Source organism: Melospiza georgiana, chromosome 3 (genome assembly GCF_028018845.1).
Source record: "Melospiza georgiana isolate bMelGeo1 chromosome 3, bMelGeo1.pri, whole genome shotgun sequence".
Lineage (NCBI taxonomy): Eukaryota > Metazoa > Chordata > Aves > Passeriformes > Passerellidae > Melospiza > Melospiza georgiana.
In genome coordinates this window covers 3,615,656-3,633,556 of record NC_080432.1, presented here as the reverse complement: position 1 = coordinate 3,633,556, position 17,901 = coordinate 3,615,656, and the positions used below count along the sequence as shown (strand labels likewise).

Sequence of the window (17,901 nt, the reverse complement as noted above, 5' to 3'; positions counted from 1 at the left end):
GAGTGAATCTGCAAAATTTATATTGGCTGCAGTTGCAAATCAGGAGATCACAGTTCGACCTGTGACATTGCTTGAGGCAATTATAGAAACACTTGAGAGGCCAACCCCACTGTGCCTCTGATCACTTCTCTTCCAAGAGATTCAGCCTGAACTGTCCTGGACCACAACAGAAAACCTAGAAGGTGCAGGCTGCTCAGAGAACTCCTGTCTCTGCACAGTCAGGAGCATCCTTGTCCTGGCAAGGAATCCTTGGTGTCCAGAGAAGCTGTGGCTGCCCCATCCCTGGAAGTGTCCAAGGCCAGGTTGGATGGGGCTTGGAGCAGCCTGGGACAGTGGAAGGTGTCCCTGCCTATGGCAGGGAGTTGGAATTAGATTATTTTTAAGATCCCTTCCCATCCAAACCATTCTGTGTTTCTGTGAAGGGAAGAGCAGTAGTGGCTGAGTTTTTAAGGGAAGCAACCAATCCAAGCGCAAAGGACTGACTGGAAGCCCTGAACTGCCCCAAAACATTTGCACACCCTCACAGAATCACAGAATTTTTAGGGTTGGAAGGCCCTTTGGAGATCATCCAGTCCAACTCCCCTGCCAAGGCAGGGTCACCTGGAGCATGTGTCACAGAAAGACATCCAGGTGTGTTCGGAATGTCTCCAAAGAGGAAACTCCACACCCTCCCTGGGCAGCTGTTCAGTGCTCTGCCACCCTCAACATAAAGAAATTTTGGTTGTTTTTTTTTTTTTAAGTAGAGGTGGAACTTCTTGTGTTTCAGTTTATGGCCATTGCTCCTCATCCTGTGGCTGGGCACCACTGAAGAGAGTCAGTCACCATCGTCTGAAATCCCTTGCGGATGTTTATATGGATTGTTGAGATTCCCTCACCTCAGTTTTCTTCAGACTGAACAGGCCCAGCTCCCTCACTCTGTGGGCCTGTTCAAAGCAGGTATTTCTGCAAATGCCTCTGGCACCGTTGAAACCACAGCCTTGTGCAGGGCAGGAAGCTGGGCCAACAGCCTCCTCCAAGGGATCTCCCTGGATGGAAACCTCAGGAAGTTGCCAAGTGGAGCCAAACCAGCAATTTACAGTTGATGTCCTAAGAGATTTTTGCACAATCCATGCTAGGAGAATGTTTCACAAACTGGAATGGCACAAGATTTATGCTCAAGGACTGAGGACTTTGCAGGGAGAGTTCAGCCCCTGTAATTTTAGATTCATCTGCCTGTAGCCACCATCATGCAGAATCCAGACTCATCATGCTTTAACTCACCACCACAAAGATCTGTCCTTGCCTTTATGGCTGGGCAATGGCTTCAAGAGCCACTTTAGGGTGAAACAGGCTGAAACCCTCTAGGATCCATGCTCCACATCTCCTCCCTGCTTCTTATCCCAGTCCCATCTCCCCAGCACTCTACACATTCAAACTCATAGAATCCAAGAATCATAAAAGGGTTTGGGTCGAAGGGGCCTTAAAATAATATAGAACCAACCCACCCACCATGACCAGGGACACTTTCCACTATCCTAGATTGCTCCAAGCCCTGTCCAGGCTGGCCTTAGACACTTCCAGGGATTAAGCTGATGCCTGTGCTAAAGAGCAATAGCACAGAGATGCAGCTAATTTCCCCCTTAATGAAGCCCGTAAGGAACCTGACTACTGGACATAGCTGCTCCCACTCCCTTCTCTCCTGGAGTTTTGATGCCAAGACAGCTCAGCAGATATTAAAAAAAGAATTGGGGCATGGCCTTTTCCCTTTTTCTGGCTGCAGCTGTAGGATCAGGATTTCCTTCAGTGGTGAAGGAACTAAGAAGCTGCCCTGAGTGCTCTGACTACCAGGGCAGAGTAGTAGTGATCCACCTGGGTACAGATTTGCAAATAGTTTGTACAATGTCCCTCACTGGGGAGTGACAGAACAATGAAATATGATGAGTTGTTTGGATCAAAGGCATATTCATGTATTGTCCACAGGATCTGTGGCTGCCCCATATCAGAAATAAGATATTTCCAATGAAGGAAGGAATGATGAGGAGAACTCTATTTTATTAAAAGGTTAATGATTATATTATATTATATTATATTATATTATATTATATTATATTATATTATATTATATTATATTATATTATATTATATTATATTATATTATATTATATTATATTATATTATTTATATTATAATTTATTTCATATTATCTATTTGATTTTATTTTATACTATATTACATTATATTTAAATTGAATTTGTTAAGTATTTAACTGCACTCAACTGCACAGTATCTCATGACTATCAGCTGACAGTCCCGACACCCACATACTTGGATTTAATTGGTTAGTGAATTAAAACACTCACACTAGAATTTAATTACCAATTTTTTTTAGATAAACAATTTTCTAAAATGTATTTCCCATGTGAACAACTCAGGTGTAGCAAATGAGATATGGATTTTCTTTTTCTCTGAGGATCAGACAATATGAATCTCAGAATATTTTTGGGACATTGTGCTTTGCTTTTCTCTGTGAAGAGAAATGTGGTGACAGCCCCATCCCTGGAAGTGTTCAAAGACAGGTTGGAAAGGGCTTGGAACACCTACTGCAAGGTGTGCCTGCCCATGGCAGCTGGCTGGAGCCTCCTGGTCCCTTCCAAACCAAATCATTGAGTGATTCCATGATTCATGTCAGTGCTCACAAGTGTGTTTTTAACATCCATCCCCACACACATAACATGTCAGGACCCAGGACATCCCTCTGGCTGTCCTGAGCAGCCAAGACCCCTGCCAGGGGGCTCAGAGACCCTGGCACAGAGCCCAAAATGCCCCTGTGGTTTTGATTATGACCCATGGAGAAAATTACCAACCTTATATGAAGATCAGCAAGCCACGACAAATTAAGTAGAATGACCATGAATTTATCACAAGGTGAAAAAGTAGATTTTAGGGTTTTTGATATGGGGGTTCAGGGGGGCAAGATGGAGGAATCTGGGCATGTCCAGCCTTGCTCCTTCTTCTTCTCAGCCTCCATCTTTTGCTGTGATATTGGCACTTACAGATTGGTTTGGAGTAGAAGCTCACTGTCTAACTTAGATGATAAGTATTGGGAAGTAATTGTAAACATTGTATACATAGTTTTTAGTATAAAAAGATAACACCAAGGCAGGCAGAGTGCCTCTGACTGTCTTGCTGAGCAGACCTCAGCTGGAGAGGAGAAAGAAATTTATAGATAAGATACAATAAACAACCTTGAGACCAAGAAAAATTAAGAGCCCTGACTCTTTCTTCAAGCGCCCTGCTGGGAAAAAAGCTTTTTAACTTTTCTCGGGGTCACTCTGACCAGCTAGAGACCCCAACAGTAGCACTTGATGAAACTGCATCAAGGCTGAACACGTTTATGAAGATGCTCCATCAAACAGCAAAGGGTTACACACAGCAAACTCCACCAAACAAAGCCACAATTAAAGCTTGTCCTTCCTAGGGCTGTGGATGTCATCCCAAGTGGCGTCTTCCCAGTTATTTTCAAGTGAAGCATAGAGAGCTCGCTTCCCGCGGGGGGAGGAGGACAGAGCTCCTTTGTGTGGTGAAAGCTGAGTGCTTGCCAAGGCCCAACGAACAGGGATGCTCTCTGTGTGTGTCCCCAGAGCTGTCCAGCAAACCACAGCACTGAGAAGTGCTTATGCAAGGCAGGATGACAAAAGATCCTGGGCTGGAGGCCTGGGAGTCCTTCTCAGGTGTCAGATGAGGAAAGCTCTGCTTGTTTTTCTCTGTCAGGGCAAGGAACAGAAAAAAGAGCTTTGGGGCTGGACATTTGGAGGACTCAGCCATCCCAAGGGATATTGTGACGCGTGGAGGGACCAAACTGCTGCTGCTGCTGGTGCCAGGAAGCTCCGAATCCCAGGCTGCTGAGTGCATCCTCCCACCAGTGACTGGTCACATCCCCTCTGCTCGGTTCTGTCCCCTGCACGACCTGCAGGAAGGGACCCTCCCACTCACCTCTGCCTCCTTTCTCTTCCCCACAGAGCTGCGACTCTGCAGGCGACTCCCAGGCATGCGGATCCTGCCCGTCCTCTGTGCTCTGCTCCTCCTGGTGCTCCAGGGAGTGACAGGTAAGAAATGTGGAGGGTTTGTCCTCTGTCGGTGCTTTTCAGGGAGGATTTGTCACCAGAGCTGATGAGTCAGGTGTCAGTTCTCCTGGTGGCTGTGCCATCCCTGCTGGAGACCCTCTGACCCCACATCTTTAAGGAAAGACTCCAGGTGCAGGTTGTGCTGTTGGGACCAGAGCTGGGGCATTGTATTAAAGCTCTCATCCTTCCAAATCTGGGATTTGACCCCTCTCCATGCCTCCTGACCCTTGCATTTATGAGTCAGCAGTACTGGGCACATCTGCTGGAGAGGAGGAGGAGGAGTAGTACCCTTGGAGTTCTCTCTTGCTCCAGGAAGAAGGCAGCAGGCACGATGGAGACCTCTCCCAGAGCCTGCCTAGGGTGTGGTGATTGTCTCCCATCCAAGTGCCACAAACTTGGAATCACCTGGATTTCTGCTGCAGGCACCTGCTCAGCAGCTGTGGCAGGGGACAAGCAGGGCTGGGCTAACTCTGGCCACGCAGGGACCAGGGGCAGTGCTCAGCATCTCAGCTGAAAGTCTCCTTGTGTCAGTGTTCACAGGGGTCTTAGGATGAGGGAAGAGATGCAGATCTGACTCCATGTTTCAGAAGGCTTGATTTATTATTTTATGATATATATTATATTAAAACTATACTAAAAGAATAGAAGAAAGGATTTCATCAGAAGGCTGGCCAAGAATAGAAAAAGAAAGAATGATAACAAAGGCTTGTGTGTGATTGGCCTCACTGTGATTGGCCATTAATTAGAAACAACCACATGAGACCAATCCCAGATCCACCTGTTGCATTCCACAGCAGCAGATAATCATTGTTTACATTTTTTCCTAAGTCCTCTCAGCTTCTCAGGAGGAAAAATCCTAAGGAAAGGATTTTTCATAAAAGATGCCTGTGACATCTCCTCTCCGTGCCCTGCAGGGCTGTCCCCATTTGGACCATCAGTCCAGGCGTGCGAGCGCCGTGGGGGATTCTGCTCCTACCGCTCCTGCCCGCAGGGGATCGGCCGCATCGGCCTCTGCTCCGACCGGGAATTCTGCTGTCGGATGTGAGTTCGGGGCTGCTGCTGCTGTTGGGGTTCGGGGTTCGGCTGTTGGGGGAAAACCAGGGATTCTGCAGCCTGAGGGTACAGGGCACTGCTGAGCCTCGCTGCTGCCCTGGTGAGACAGGCACTGCCAGACCTTTCCATCCCACAGGCGCTGGTATCCCTGATGGGCTCCTGGATCCCCGAGCAGGACACCAGCCCGTTGGGATGATGCTGCCCGGAGGCACCAAGCACAGCCAGACCTGGATCCCATGGGAATCTCATCCCCCAGTGTCCCCAATACAAGGTGGTGGTCATTGCCACTGCCAAGATGTGTATCCTGGGTGTGCATCTCTTTCTTCTGTGTGTAGGGAAGGGCAGAGGGGATGGGGTGAATTCCTGACAGATATGGACACACAAACACTGGCCTACCATCCTCCCTCTCTCCTTGGTGGCCTCAGCCACACCAGCATCTCCACCTGTGGTGGGAAAGGGGACACGGGTGACACTCACAGGGACCCCAGTGCCAGCCTTGTTGCTCAGAAAGAGGGCCCCAGCACCTCTCACACAGGGTGGAGGGGTGGCTGTGTCCCACCCTAATTTCAGTGGGGTCTTGCTGGTTGAACACTGGCTCCCAGGCTGGGTCAGGAGTCCTCGTGGGGCTGTTCCATGGGACACACACTGGCCTGGTGTCCTTGGGTCCATACCCAGCTCTGTGGCACAAGGGGTGTTGTGGGGTCCAGGGGTGTCTGGGGGATAGGAAAAGTCATTCTGTTCCAGAGGAAATAGGGATGGCTGTGCCATGGGGCTTCTCAAGAGCTTGGAATTGGGGTGGAGGTCAGTGCTGGGAGGGTTTCAAGGCCTGGGGGCTCAGTTAGGAGCTCTGGTGGGTCATTGTGGATGGCTGGTGTGCAGATCCAGGATGCTCAGCTCATGGGGGCCATGGGGGTGGCCCCTGCACTGCCATGGGGCAGTGACCATGGGGATGCTGGGGACACCCAGTGCTCCCCTCCATGGAGCAGGGTAGCCAGGGGTGTGAGCAGCCTCTCCTGGGGTATTGGGCATTGCTGTGGGGACAGGGAAGGTAAGATCAGGGCGCCAGCTGGGGGTTCAAGTCTGGGTCTGGATCAGCAAGGCCAAGCTGAAGCTCTGATGGGGTTGAGCACAAGATTCCCAGGTCAGAGCAGCTTCCCATGGCAGGGCTGGCCCCAGCCATGGCCTCCCTGCAGTGGGAATTACAGAAGCTGTTTCCACACAATAAGCAGCAATCCCTGGCTGTGCTGGCTCTGGGCTGGTCCTGAGTCTGGTTCCAAACCTTCAGGAGCAAAGATATTCCAAGGACCCAGCAATGGACTCCCAGTCCTACTTCTACAGATTGATGCTCAAGGAATGTCCCCATCATGCATCAAGGCCAGGTTGGATGGACTTGGAGCATCCTGGGATAGTGGAAGGTGTCCCTGCCCATGGCATCCCATTCAATGAGATGAATTCTGAAGGCAGTTCATGCCATGCCACCACAGCTCGGTGCCACTGTGCCACAGGTGTCCCAAGAGGTGTTGCATGGGGACAACGGTGCCATTGATTGCAACAGCCCCAGGAGGCCCCTCAGCCTCTGCTGTTGCATCAGAGAGGGAAAAGGAGAAGCCCCAGCATCCCCACATGGATGGGTGGCTTTTTGATTGGCCAAGAGAAAATGTGTCGGCAAAAATCAGGGAATGTCCTCAGGGCTTTCAACAATATAAAATCAGAGTGTTTTGGCCAAAAGAGTGCTCCTTGAACCTGAGGGCTGCTGGACACAGCGATTCTTGTTGGGTTTGTGGCTGCCTGAACACCCAGACCTTTATCAGGTAGGTGGCTGTGGGGTCTCCTGGAAAAGGATCAGATCAGGTAATGGATTTCCCAGAGACTGAAACGACATTAAATGCTCCTGAGGTTGTCAGGGTGGCCCAAACCTAAGAATTGTTTTTAAGAGGAAAGTAGAAGAAACATCATCCACTGTACCTGGAGGCAGCACCTTTGCAGTTTGGTGAACCACAGAGCTCAGGCTCCTGCCCCACCTGGGGTCCTGCCTGTCCCCATTGCCTTGGTGTCCCCTCCGCAGCTCTGTGAAGACCCAGGAGGAGCATCAGCCATGAAGATCCTGTTCCTGCTCTTCCCCCTGATCCTCCTCTTGGTGAGAGGGGGGGCTTCAGGTGAGAGGCAAAGTGGGGAGACGGGGAGAGGTGTGATTACCCTCCATTACTGGGGTTTCCATGTCCTGGGAAGTGACCACTTTAGTGGGAGTGATGCAAAGGTAAGGGGCGATTGAGGAGAAAGGTGTTTCTCCAGTGAGAGTTCTATAGGACACAGACTTGGGGTGGAAAGAGCCCATGGAAATAGAATATTCGTTTCTTTGGTGGGTTAGGAAGGGGTTTGGTTTCAGAATTCCACACCAAACCCAGCTGTTTCTCTTTGGGTGTCTCTGAATGTTCTTTTGCCTTGTGTGTGGTCTTTGCTGTGGGGAGGTTGGAGCTGAATCATCCACTGGCCAGAAATGCACAAACACCACCAGCTTTTTGCAACCAAACACTGCTCTTACAGATGACCCCTTTAATTGTTCTGTATGTTTCTTTCCCCATGGACACCCAAAATGCAGCTGGATGCAGGCAAAGAGGGGGATTCTGCACTTATGGGAGATGCAACTTCCCTGCAAGACCCATTGGAAGATGCACACAGTATAGTGTGTGCTGCAAGAGATAAGGTCTGGAATCCTGCCTGAGCACAGAGTTCCCGCTTTTGTCCACAATGAAATATGTAGCAAATGTATTTCCTGTGAATGTCTGCTACGTAATCTCTTTATCTGTTCCTTGTGGGAGAGATGCCCATAAGGAAGGGAAAAGTCTTTTCTTTGGGGGTTTGGAGCTCTCCTGAGAGTAGAGCTGCAGCAGGCCCAGATCAGCCAGGGCCTCCCCACTCACCAAAGCCACCAAGGACTGAAATATTCCCTGTCCTTGGGGAGAACTGAGGACATGATCCAGGTGTGGCTGCATCTGCACAGCCCTGGAGCCAGGGCTGCCAGCACTGAGATAGCCCAGGCCCAACCTGGCTGCACTAAGGACTGCACCTCACCTGCCCTGAGCCTGACTCTGCTGCACCTCACCCTGGGCACTGCAGGGCTGGGGAGAGAGTAGCAGGGAAAGTTACACCAGGTGATGTGCTTGTTTCCTCTCTTCTTGCAGTGTCTGGGAATGAGACCCTGAAATTGCCAAGCAGGACATGGCCCTCGCTTCTGGCTGCTGCACCCATGTGCTGATGTCCCCATGTGCTGATGTCCCCATGTGCTGATGTCCCCTGCCCTGGGGGGCTGTGCCGTGCCCAGCTGGGCTGACAGCAGCAGTGGCAGCTGCTCCTGCTGGCTGCTGCTGGGCTGGAGCCCTGTGGTACCAGCCCCGGTGTCTTTGGGGCAGAGGCTGCTTTTCCTGGCTTGAATAAAGACGAGCACTTTGGCATTGCAGGGCTGGGCCATGTCTGTGTGTCCTGCTGCTGCTGCAGGGCTGCTGTGCCTGCTGGCCCTGGGGCTGTCCCTGCCTTGGTGGCAGCAGAAGGCCCTGGGCATGGAGCTGGGGCTGAGCAGTGCCTGTGTCCCTGGGGATGCTCCTGCCTGGCCGTGCTTTGGGGACACTGAGCCTGGCACTGCCTGCTGGGCCAGCCTGGCTGGGCTGCCTGTGCTGGGGCTGCCCTGCAGATGCTCCCTCTCTAGGGAGCAGGATCCTTATGCTGATCCTGCTGATTATGGCTGTCCCTTGTCCCTGGCAGCCTCAGCTCCATGTGCAGAGCTGTGCTGGGGGCTGTGTCCCTTGAGTGGCCATGGCTATGGTGACCCACAGGAGCTGTCCCTGCTACTCATCCTTGCCCTGTTCCTGTGACACAGCCCTCCCTGCTGTGGCTGTGCTGCTCCACACCCCATGCCACCAGGCAGGAGGAGGAGGACAAGGTCATGTAGCTCCTGTAGCTCATGGGTTAGGGTGACCTGTGAAATGGCTCCAAATTGAGCATGGCCAGAAAATGTCCAAAATTTTACACACAAGTAATAAGTGTGTTGTCTTTTCTCTGCTCATCTCAGGCAGTCTAGGATGACAACACTGCTCCATCAAAAGCAGTGACTTGTCCATGTCTGCAAAGCAAACCTCAGGCATTAGCATTTGACTGGCTCAATATCTGTGTGTGTCCATGTCCACATGCCCAAGGAGCAACTTGTGTCCCTGCCTGTTGCAGTGAAGACTTTCTCTCTCAAGAGTCCAAGAGTCATAGACTCAGAGACTTTACTACTAAAGTTTGTATTATAATGTTTTTGATGAAATGTAATGTATTATAATGGGTTTTTTTATTACTAATGTTTGGGAAGTCCTTTGAGATCATTGGGTCCCACTGTTCCCCCAGCACTAACACATGTCCCCAGGGGCCACATCTAATAGGCTGTGAAATTCTATCAGCGATGGTTACTCCTTCAGTGTCCTGGACAGCCTGATCCAATGTTTGACCTCCCTTTCTTCCGAGAAATTGTTCCTAATATCCAGTCTAAACCTTCCCTAGTGCTAATTGAGCCATTTCCCCTGGGGGTCTTGGTTATGACTTTAGAGAAGATAGTAATCCCCAAAAGGCTTCTGCTGCCATTGCTTTCCAGAAGTGGACATTTTGGTGAAGGATGTTCAGATCATCCCTGCCTGCCATGGCCCTTCCTCCCCCTGTGCTCACCTCTCCTGGCACTGACCCTGCAGCTGTCACCACAAGCTCTGCAGTGCAGATCTGTTCCACCCCATCCCAGCCCGGTGCCGCTGCGCCACGGGTGTCACAAGAGGTGTTGCATGGGGACAACGGTGCCATTGATTGCAACAGCCCCAGGAGGCCCCTCAGCCTCTGGCCCTGCAGCAGGGAGGGAGCAGGGCCAGCCCCAGCACCCCCACAGCCATGGGGCCCACCCGCCTTGGCCCAGGCCACTTGTGCCAGCAGCACCTGGGGCCTGTCCCACCCACCAGCACTGCTATAAACCCAGCGTGCTTGGGCCACTGCAGCATTGCCTGGCCCAAGGCCATCTGCACACAGTCATTCCTCTGCATCTGCTGCTGCCTCAACACCAAGATCTTTGTCAGGAAGGTGAATGTACGGCCTCTTTCTGGAATCCTGCCCATTTAGCGTCTCAGCTCAAAGCCCAGCACCACAGAGTCTCTGAAAAGACAAAGTGTTGGAAGCATCCAGGTGGAACATTTGGCCATCAGAGATGGCTGGGTGCAGTGTGTCTAATGCTGGCCAAATGCCCATGCACCCACTAGAATTACTTACTCATTTTCTGCTGCTAAAACTTTAAAGGGAATAAAGAAAAAATTATCAACAGAATTTAATGAAATAATAATAAGAAATCAGAAAAAACCTTCAGAACACTTCTCCTCCCCTGACACCTTCTTTTCTTTCCCACTGACATTGGATTGAGACAAAACCTGTGACTTTCAGTCAGTTCACCACCCCTAAAATAGTGTTTCTTCAGTTCTCTTAGGGAGAGGAGCCTCTCTTGCCATGCCATGGAGAGCTTTCCACAAGAAACAGTCCTCTTGGTGGCTTTAATGTCACCATGAATCAGCCACCCAGAAAAGGAAAATCTGTTTGGAGTGTGAAAGTCCCTCCCAATGCCTTGCAGCTCTCCCACAGCAGACTTCATGGGCCAAGTCAGCTTATTGGGGTGATATTTTAAGGATGAGCTGTTCTAGCATAAAAGCAAAAGTTCTCTTCATCCATCTCTGGGATAACAGAGGTTTTCTTCTTTTATTCCTAGGGCAAAACTTCTCATCTCTCTCATCTCTCTCTGTTCAAGATTCTCATTGGATCACAGCTACTGCAACATCTGCTTATTTCACACTGGTGCTTCTGCTCACGGCTGTAGTTAGAATGATACATCCCCTCAATGCAATCCATGAGTTACAGCCCCACAACAGAATTTCAGCCCAAAAACTAAGGTATCTCCTCAATCCCCTCCCATCTAGAATTTGATGCCTTCCTCATTGACCTCAGTGTCTCATGTTGTTTTCTCTACGTGTCTTCACCTTTTCCTTTTCCTGATTGAGCAGAGAACCAGCGTTTGTAGGCTCATTTTTTCTCAAGCTTTTTCAGTTTAAACAGGTTTTTACAGAGTTCTGCAGCGCTGAAATGTTGATCCCATGCAGGCTCTGCATCAGGGAAATCGCTCACAGTGCCTCTCAATGTCGGTCATGACGTCTGTGCCAACACTGTGTGAGCCACGCTGGCCACCAGCTCTACTCAGCTTTTCTTCATGTGAAATGCCAAAAACAAGAAAAACTGCTGCTGCTGGTTTTGTCCTTTGTCAGAACCCAGGACATCCCTCTGGCTGCCCTGGAGGGCTTGAGCCCCTGGCTGAGGGCTCAGAGACCTTGGCACAGGGCCAAAGACACCTGTGCCTTTGATTTTAACCCATGGAGAAAATTACCAACTTTGTGTGAAGATTTACAAGCCACAAGAGTTGAAATAGAATGATGGTTTGTCATAGGGTGAAAAAGTAAAATTTTGGAGTTTTCGGAATGGGGGATGAGAGGCCAAGATGGAGAGATTTGGGAATGCCTTGTCCTTCTTTTTAGCCTCCATCTTCTGGGTGATGGTGGCACTTCTGCATTGGTTTAGAGTAGGAACCAACTGTCTAACATAGGTGATAGGTATTGGAAAATTATTGTAAATAAAGTACATGTAGTTTTTAGTATAAAAAGATAACATCACCCTGAAGGTGGTCAGTGTGCCATGGACCAACTTGCTAGACAGGCCTCAGCAGGTCTGAAAAAGAGTGTTAGATAACAGAAAATAAACAACCTTGAAAACCACAGCTGAAGAATCCTGACTCCTTCATCGATCTTGAGGCAGGATAAAAAAGAGACTTTCTAACACCCCAGGGTCATCTCAACCACAGAGACTCTGAGAGTCCTTCTGCCTGCAGCATGGCTGGCTAAAAGCAGCTAAACAAAGTTCATTGGGAGCCATGCTGAGGCAGCCACAGTTGTGCACTGTTGTCCTGGTTGTGCTGATTTCAGCCGTGCAGTCCTGTCCATGTGGCTGCTCCTAGTCCAGGATAGCAGTGGCGCCACGTGGCTCTGGCTGCTCCTGGCCTCCTCAAGGCCATCCCCAGTGCCAATGGCAGCCGGTGCTGGTCCTGGCTGCATGGTTGCTCCCAGTGCCCATATAGCCTATTGTATTTGCCCCGATCTCCGACAAAGGAAGGAATGATGAACCTGAATCCATGTTCTCAGAAGGCTAATTTATTACTTTATGATACTATATTATATTAAAGAATACTAAACTATACTATACTAAAGAGTATAGAAAGGATACTTACAGAATGCTAAAAAGGTAATAATGAAAACTCGTGACTCTCTCCAGAGTCCCGACACAGCTTGGCACTGATTGGCCAATGAGTGAAAACAACCCATCAGAATCCAATGGAACAATCACCTCTGGGTAAACAATCTCCAAACACATTCCACATGTGAGCACAACACAGGAGAAGCAAATGAGATAAGAATTGTTTCCCTTTTCTCTGAGGCTTCTCAGCTTCCCAGGAGAAAAATCCTAGGTGAAGGGATTTTTCCGGAGAATGTGAATGACACAATAGCCCCCAGCCAGCATGGCCTAGCAGTGCTGCTGGAAAAAAAGGACCTGGGGTCTCCGCCGGTGTGAAAAATGTGTATTCAAGGTTGGCTTTTCACAACTATTAAAATGAATATTACATGTGTTGTGTTAGAAAGTTATGCTGTATTAATTTTCTTAAGTAATGTGTTAAATATAGTTTTAGGTTATAACATAATGTTAAAATAGAAACTATGCTATGTAAGATATTTTTAAAGAAAGGACTTGCACTGAGATAGCAGCCACAGGACACCTAAATCTTTCAGAGAAAGAGAATTTATTGCCCCATGATCAGAAGAAACTAATTTCTTCCTGCCTCGCTTATCCATGAAGATGCCATCAGGATTAAGAGGAAGAAGCTGACACTGACCAGACAGAATCCTGTGTTTGAATGGAATTTATGCATCATATATGAGGTGTATGAATATGCAACAGGCTGTTGTTTTTAAGGGTCAATCCTCTGTGAGCGGGTGTTCTTTTTCAGGCTTATTTTTTCCCAGAAAAAGGTACCCGGACATCCATAAATCTTTGTTTTTATTGTCTCATATTGGTCTAATCCAAATTGTCCAAATTATTATTACTCTAATTATATTACTATTTTCATAACCATTTTATTACTATTAAAATTTTAAAATTTTAAAAACAAGTGATTGGTGTTTTTCACTGCCAGGAAAGAGGCCCAGCCCTGCTGGGAAGGGGCCCGAGCTGCCCCATCAGGACAGGGCCTGGTGGGCTCCATGATGAGGGGCTCAGCAGCTGCTCACCACCCTTCAGAGGGCAGAAACCTCAGCCTGCTCACCACCCCTCACAGGGCAGAAACCTCAGCCTGCTCACCACCCTTCAGAGGGCAGAAATCTCAGCAGCAGCTCACCACCCCTCACAGGGCAGAAATCTCAGCAGCTGCTCACCACCCCTCAGAGGGCAGAAACCTCAGCCATGCCAAGTCCTGCTGCAGGCCAAGCTGGCCTGGCCACACAGGGCCAGCCCCACACAAGGCCTGCCCAGCCTGGCCAGTTTCCCATTCAAAGGCCAGAAGCCAAAAGACGTCCCCAAGCCTTTGTTCGTTTTTATATGTGTCTTCATGGAGGCGTGTTCGACTCTTTTAAGTGGTTGAACTGGGTGTCAATCTTCAAAACTAGCCAGCTGATTGGCTCAGCTTGGTCCCCACAGGGAACCACCCCTGTGGCCTGTGGACCGCGCCCCAACTGAAAACCAGACTTCGTTAAACTGCGGCGCTGGACAGAGAATAAAAGCCTTCAGGTGAGTATAGGAGGCCAGAACTTGTGGGAAGTGGACCTGAAGTTTCCTAAGTACAGGAGAGACTGGAATGGTGCCTTGATGGTGGAGGAGGGAGACAAAATCATTGCTGGGGGAATGGGGACGTTACCTTGGAATGGAAGGAGATTCTATTCTCACAGCAGTAGAGAGATTTCCCACAATTTCAGGTTTTCAGCAATTCCAAAAGCAATTTTATCTCCCTCTCCTCAGTTTCACTGGTAATTTATTTGGTTTGAATTGGCAACTGTTGACCTCAAGTCAGTGCTCTAGGAAAAGGTTTTTGGAAGAGCTCTGAGGGAGGTCATGGGAATGAATCCTCTTAGGTCATTGATTTCCTATAGACCAAGACATAGTGTAATACCCCAGGTGTTGAAGGGTGGCACAGACCTAAGTATTGTTTTAAAGACAAAGGTAGAGGAAATGTCATCTGCTGTGACTGGAAGCAGCCACAGTTTGGTGAATCACAGAGCCCAGGTTTCTGCACCCAGGGTCCTGCATGTCCCCATTGCCTTGGTGTCCCCTCTGCAGCTCTCTGAAGACACAGGAGAGGCAGCAGCCATGAAGATCCTGTTCCTGCTCTTCTCCCTGCTCCTCCTGTTGGCCCGGGGTGCTGCAGGTGAGATGGGAAGAGGGGAAATGGGAGAAAGTGTGAGCCTGTACCAGTGGGAATTCAGTGTCCCTGGAAGTGACTGAGTTTGTGGGAGTGATGAGAAGGTAATGGGATATCAAGGTCAAAGCTGGTTTTTGAGTGAGTTCCCAACTGGACACTGATGTGGGGTGGAGAGACTCCATGGGAAAAAACCTGGCTTGTTCCGTGGGTTGAGAAGGGGTTTGGTTTTGAGACTCCATGCCTGCACCCAGCTGTTCCTCTTTAGAAGTCTCTTGCCCTGCAGAGGGATGGCAGAGGACCCATGGGGTGTTTGGATAGGGGGGTTTCTTGGGGCACAAAGGTGATACTTCTTATCAAGTGGTTCATCCACTGAGTGTCCCAAATCCTCATTTCCCCAAGGGTTGATCCCTGCAACGGCTGGACAAGGACTATTCATCAGAGGCCCCATGAATCATGGCACAGGCAGGACTGCAAGCACAACCCGCTCTGCCAGATTATTGCTGTAATTATTCTCTGTGTGTCTTTCCCCATGGAAACAGGGAGTAGAATTCAATGCAATCAGAGAGGAGGATTTTGTTCTTCTGTAAGATGTCGCCCCCCTCTAAGAACTATTGGAAGATGTTCAGACATGTCCGTGTGCTGCAAAAGGTAAGACCCGGATTTCCTGGCTAAGGACAGGTTTTACCTTTTTCCTGCAGAAGAATCTGTTTAATGTTTCTTTCTTGACAACTCGTGATAAATATTCTCCTGCATTTATGCTTTGAAAGAGATGCTCAAGAAGGAAGGGAAAAGTCTTTTCTTTGGGGGTTTGGAGCTGCCCTGAGTGGGGCTGAAGGAGACAAACGATTGCCAAGGCCTACCCACTCACCAAAGCCATCAAAGAGGGAAACATTCCCTGTCCCTGGGCAGCACTGAGGACATGATCCCAAACTTGCCGCATTTGTACAGCCCTGGAGCCTGGGCTGCCAGCACTGAGATAGCCCAGGCCCGACCTGGCTGCACTAAGGACTGCACCTCACCTGCCCTGAGCCTGACTCTGCTGCACCTCACCCTGGGCACTGCAGGGCAGGGGAGACAGTGGCAAGGAAAGGTACACCAGGTGATGTCCTTGTCTGTTTTCTTCTTACAGTGACTGGATATGAAACCCTGAAATTCCCAAGCAGGACATGACCCTCGCTTCTGGCTGCTGGACCCATGTGCTGATGTCCCCATGTGCTGATGTCCCCATGTGCTGATGTCCCTTGTCCTGGGTGGCTGTGCCGTGCCCAGCTGGGCTGACAGCAGCAGTGGCGGCTGCTCCTGCTGGCTGCTGCTGGGCTGGAGCCCTGTGGTGCCAGCCCCGGTGTCTTTGGGGCAGGGGCTGCTTTTCCTGCCTTGAATAAAGACGAGCACTTTGGCATTGCAGGCCTGGGCCGTGTCTGTGTGTCCTGCTGCTGCTGCATGGGTGGCTGGGGAGCAGCTGGGGACCCTGCCTGGTTCACTGGAGACTTTCCCTCTCAAGAATCAGACCCATAACATTTCTGATGTTGGAAAAGTCCTTTAAGAATATTGAGTCCAACCATTCCCCCAGCACTGCCAAACCCAACACTAAACCATGAGCACAAGTGCCACATCCACACACCTTTTAAATTCCCTGCAGGAATGGTGACACCACCACTGCCCTGTGCAGCATGTCCTAAACAACCATCACCCATTCTGCAAAGAAATTATTTCTAATGCCAACTCTAATCCTTCCCTGGTGCTATTTGAGACCATTTCCTCTCACCCTGCCAATTGTTACGTGGGAGAAGAAACTGACCCCAAAACTGTCTGCATTGCCATTGCTTGTTAGACCTGGAGGATTTGGTGAGGGATGTTCAGAGCATCCCTGCCTGCCTTGGCTTTTCCTTCAGCTGTGCTCACCTGTCCTGGCACTGACTCTGGGGCTGTTCCCTCAAGCTCCCTTTCCCTCTGCACTCAAGTGCTGCTCCTCCAGCCCAGGGCCTCCTTGGCCCAGAACATCTGGAGCCAGACTGATGGAGGTGTGGAAAACGAGCTCAGGGCTCACCAAGGGCACACGGGAGGAAGTAAAGGGCAAGAGGGAGTGCAGGAAATGTTATTTTCTCTATCTCATTTCCAAACTCCCCAAAAGAGATATTGGTGTGAAATGAGTGGGAAACCTTTCCCCTCACAGGACAAAGCTGAGCACGATTGCAATATTCAGTCAGATCTTCCACATCCCACTCTGAATATAGAACAGATAAAACCAGAGAGGACCAGGAGGGAAAGCATTTCCTCATTTCTCCTCTTCCCAACACCAACCCACTTGTCTTGTCCATCCCATCCCTCTCCTGCCCAGCCCGGTGCCGCTGTGCCACGGGTGTCACAAGAGGTGTTGCATGGGGACAACGGTGCCATTGATTGCAACAGCCCCAGGAGGCCCCTCAGCCTCTGGCCCTGCAGCAGGGAGGGAGCAGGGCCAGCCCCAGCACCCCCACAGCCATGGGGCCCTCCCGCCTTGGCCCAGGCCTCTTGTGCCAGCCCCACCCACTGGAAATGGGGAAAAACCAGCGTGCTTGGGGCACAGGGACACTCCCTCAGCTGGACTCTTCACACAAGACATTCCAGCTTGGTGTCTCACAGACAGACCCAGGTGGGCTCTGAACCAACACCTTTCTCAGGTAGGTCACTGGGGACTCACTTCCAGCCCACCAAGACCCTTCCCTGCCCTCTTGCTCTTTCCTGGGTCAGTGCAGCACAGGGATGGGGACTGGGCTGGCTGGGAATCCTGGGAATGCTCTGGAGCTGGGGATGGATATTTGCCAGCAGAACTGGGAATACTTTTCACACTTTTGGAAAGCAAAGGGGATTGTGCAGGGTGTTTGAGCAGCAAGCCTTGGGCTGGCTTGGGCAATGGGCAACATTGGATAAGACCTCATTTAGCTTGGCCTCTCCAGGCACAAAGATTCCCCTCAATCCTTGACCCTGCTTTGGTTCATGGTGTGTTCCCTCTGCAGCCTTAAGAAGACCCAGGACAGGCGTCAGCCATGAGGATCCTCTACCTGCTCTTCCCCTTGTTCCTCCTGCTGGTTCACAGTGCTGCAGGTGAGACGGACAGAGGGGAGATGGCTGAGGTGGGAACCCCCACCTGAGGGGTTTTCCTGGTCCTGGTATGTGACCAGAATTCTCCGGTATTTATAACATTTGGGAGGGACTTGCTGTGACGAAGGTCTGGGCAGCTGAGGATCCAGCACA

The 17,901-nt window shown here is 50.1% G+C and overlaps 1 protein-coding gene and 1 long non-coding RNA gene across 2 annotated transcripts; both read left to right on the top strand.

The window, feature by feature from the left end:
• The first annotated feature begins 3,635 nt into the window (after window positions 1–3,635).
• On the top strand, window positions 3,636–5,148 carry LOC131081303 (gallinacin-5-like). The gene is made up of 3 exons (XM_058020322.1): window positions 3,636–3,908; window positions 3,999–4,085; window positions 5,018–5,148. The coding sequence occupies exons 2-3, from the start codon at window positions 4,028–4,030 to the stop codon at window positions 5,146–5,148; spliced, it is 189 nt and encodes a 62-aa protein (XP_057876305.1). The 5' UTR covers window positions 3,636–3,908; window positions 3,999–4,027.
• A 10,087-nt stretch (window positions 5,149–15,235) lies between these two features.
• LOC131081219 (uncharacterized) lies at window positions 15,236–16,062 on the top strand. The gene is made up of 2 exons (XR_009114246.1): window positions 15,236–15,315; window positions 15,797–16,062. It is a non-coding gene; the product is annotated as an uncharacterized LOC131081219 (long non-coding RNA).
• Window positions 16,063–17,901: the final 1,839 nt, after the last annotated feature.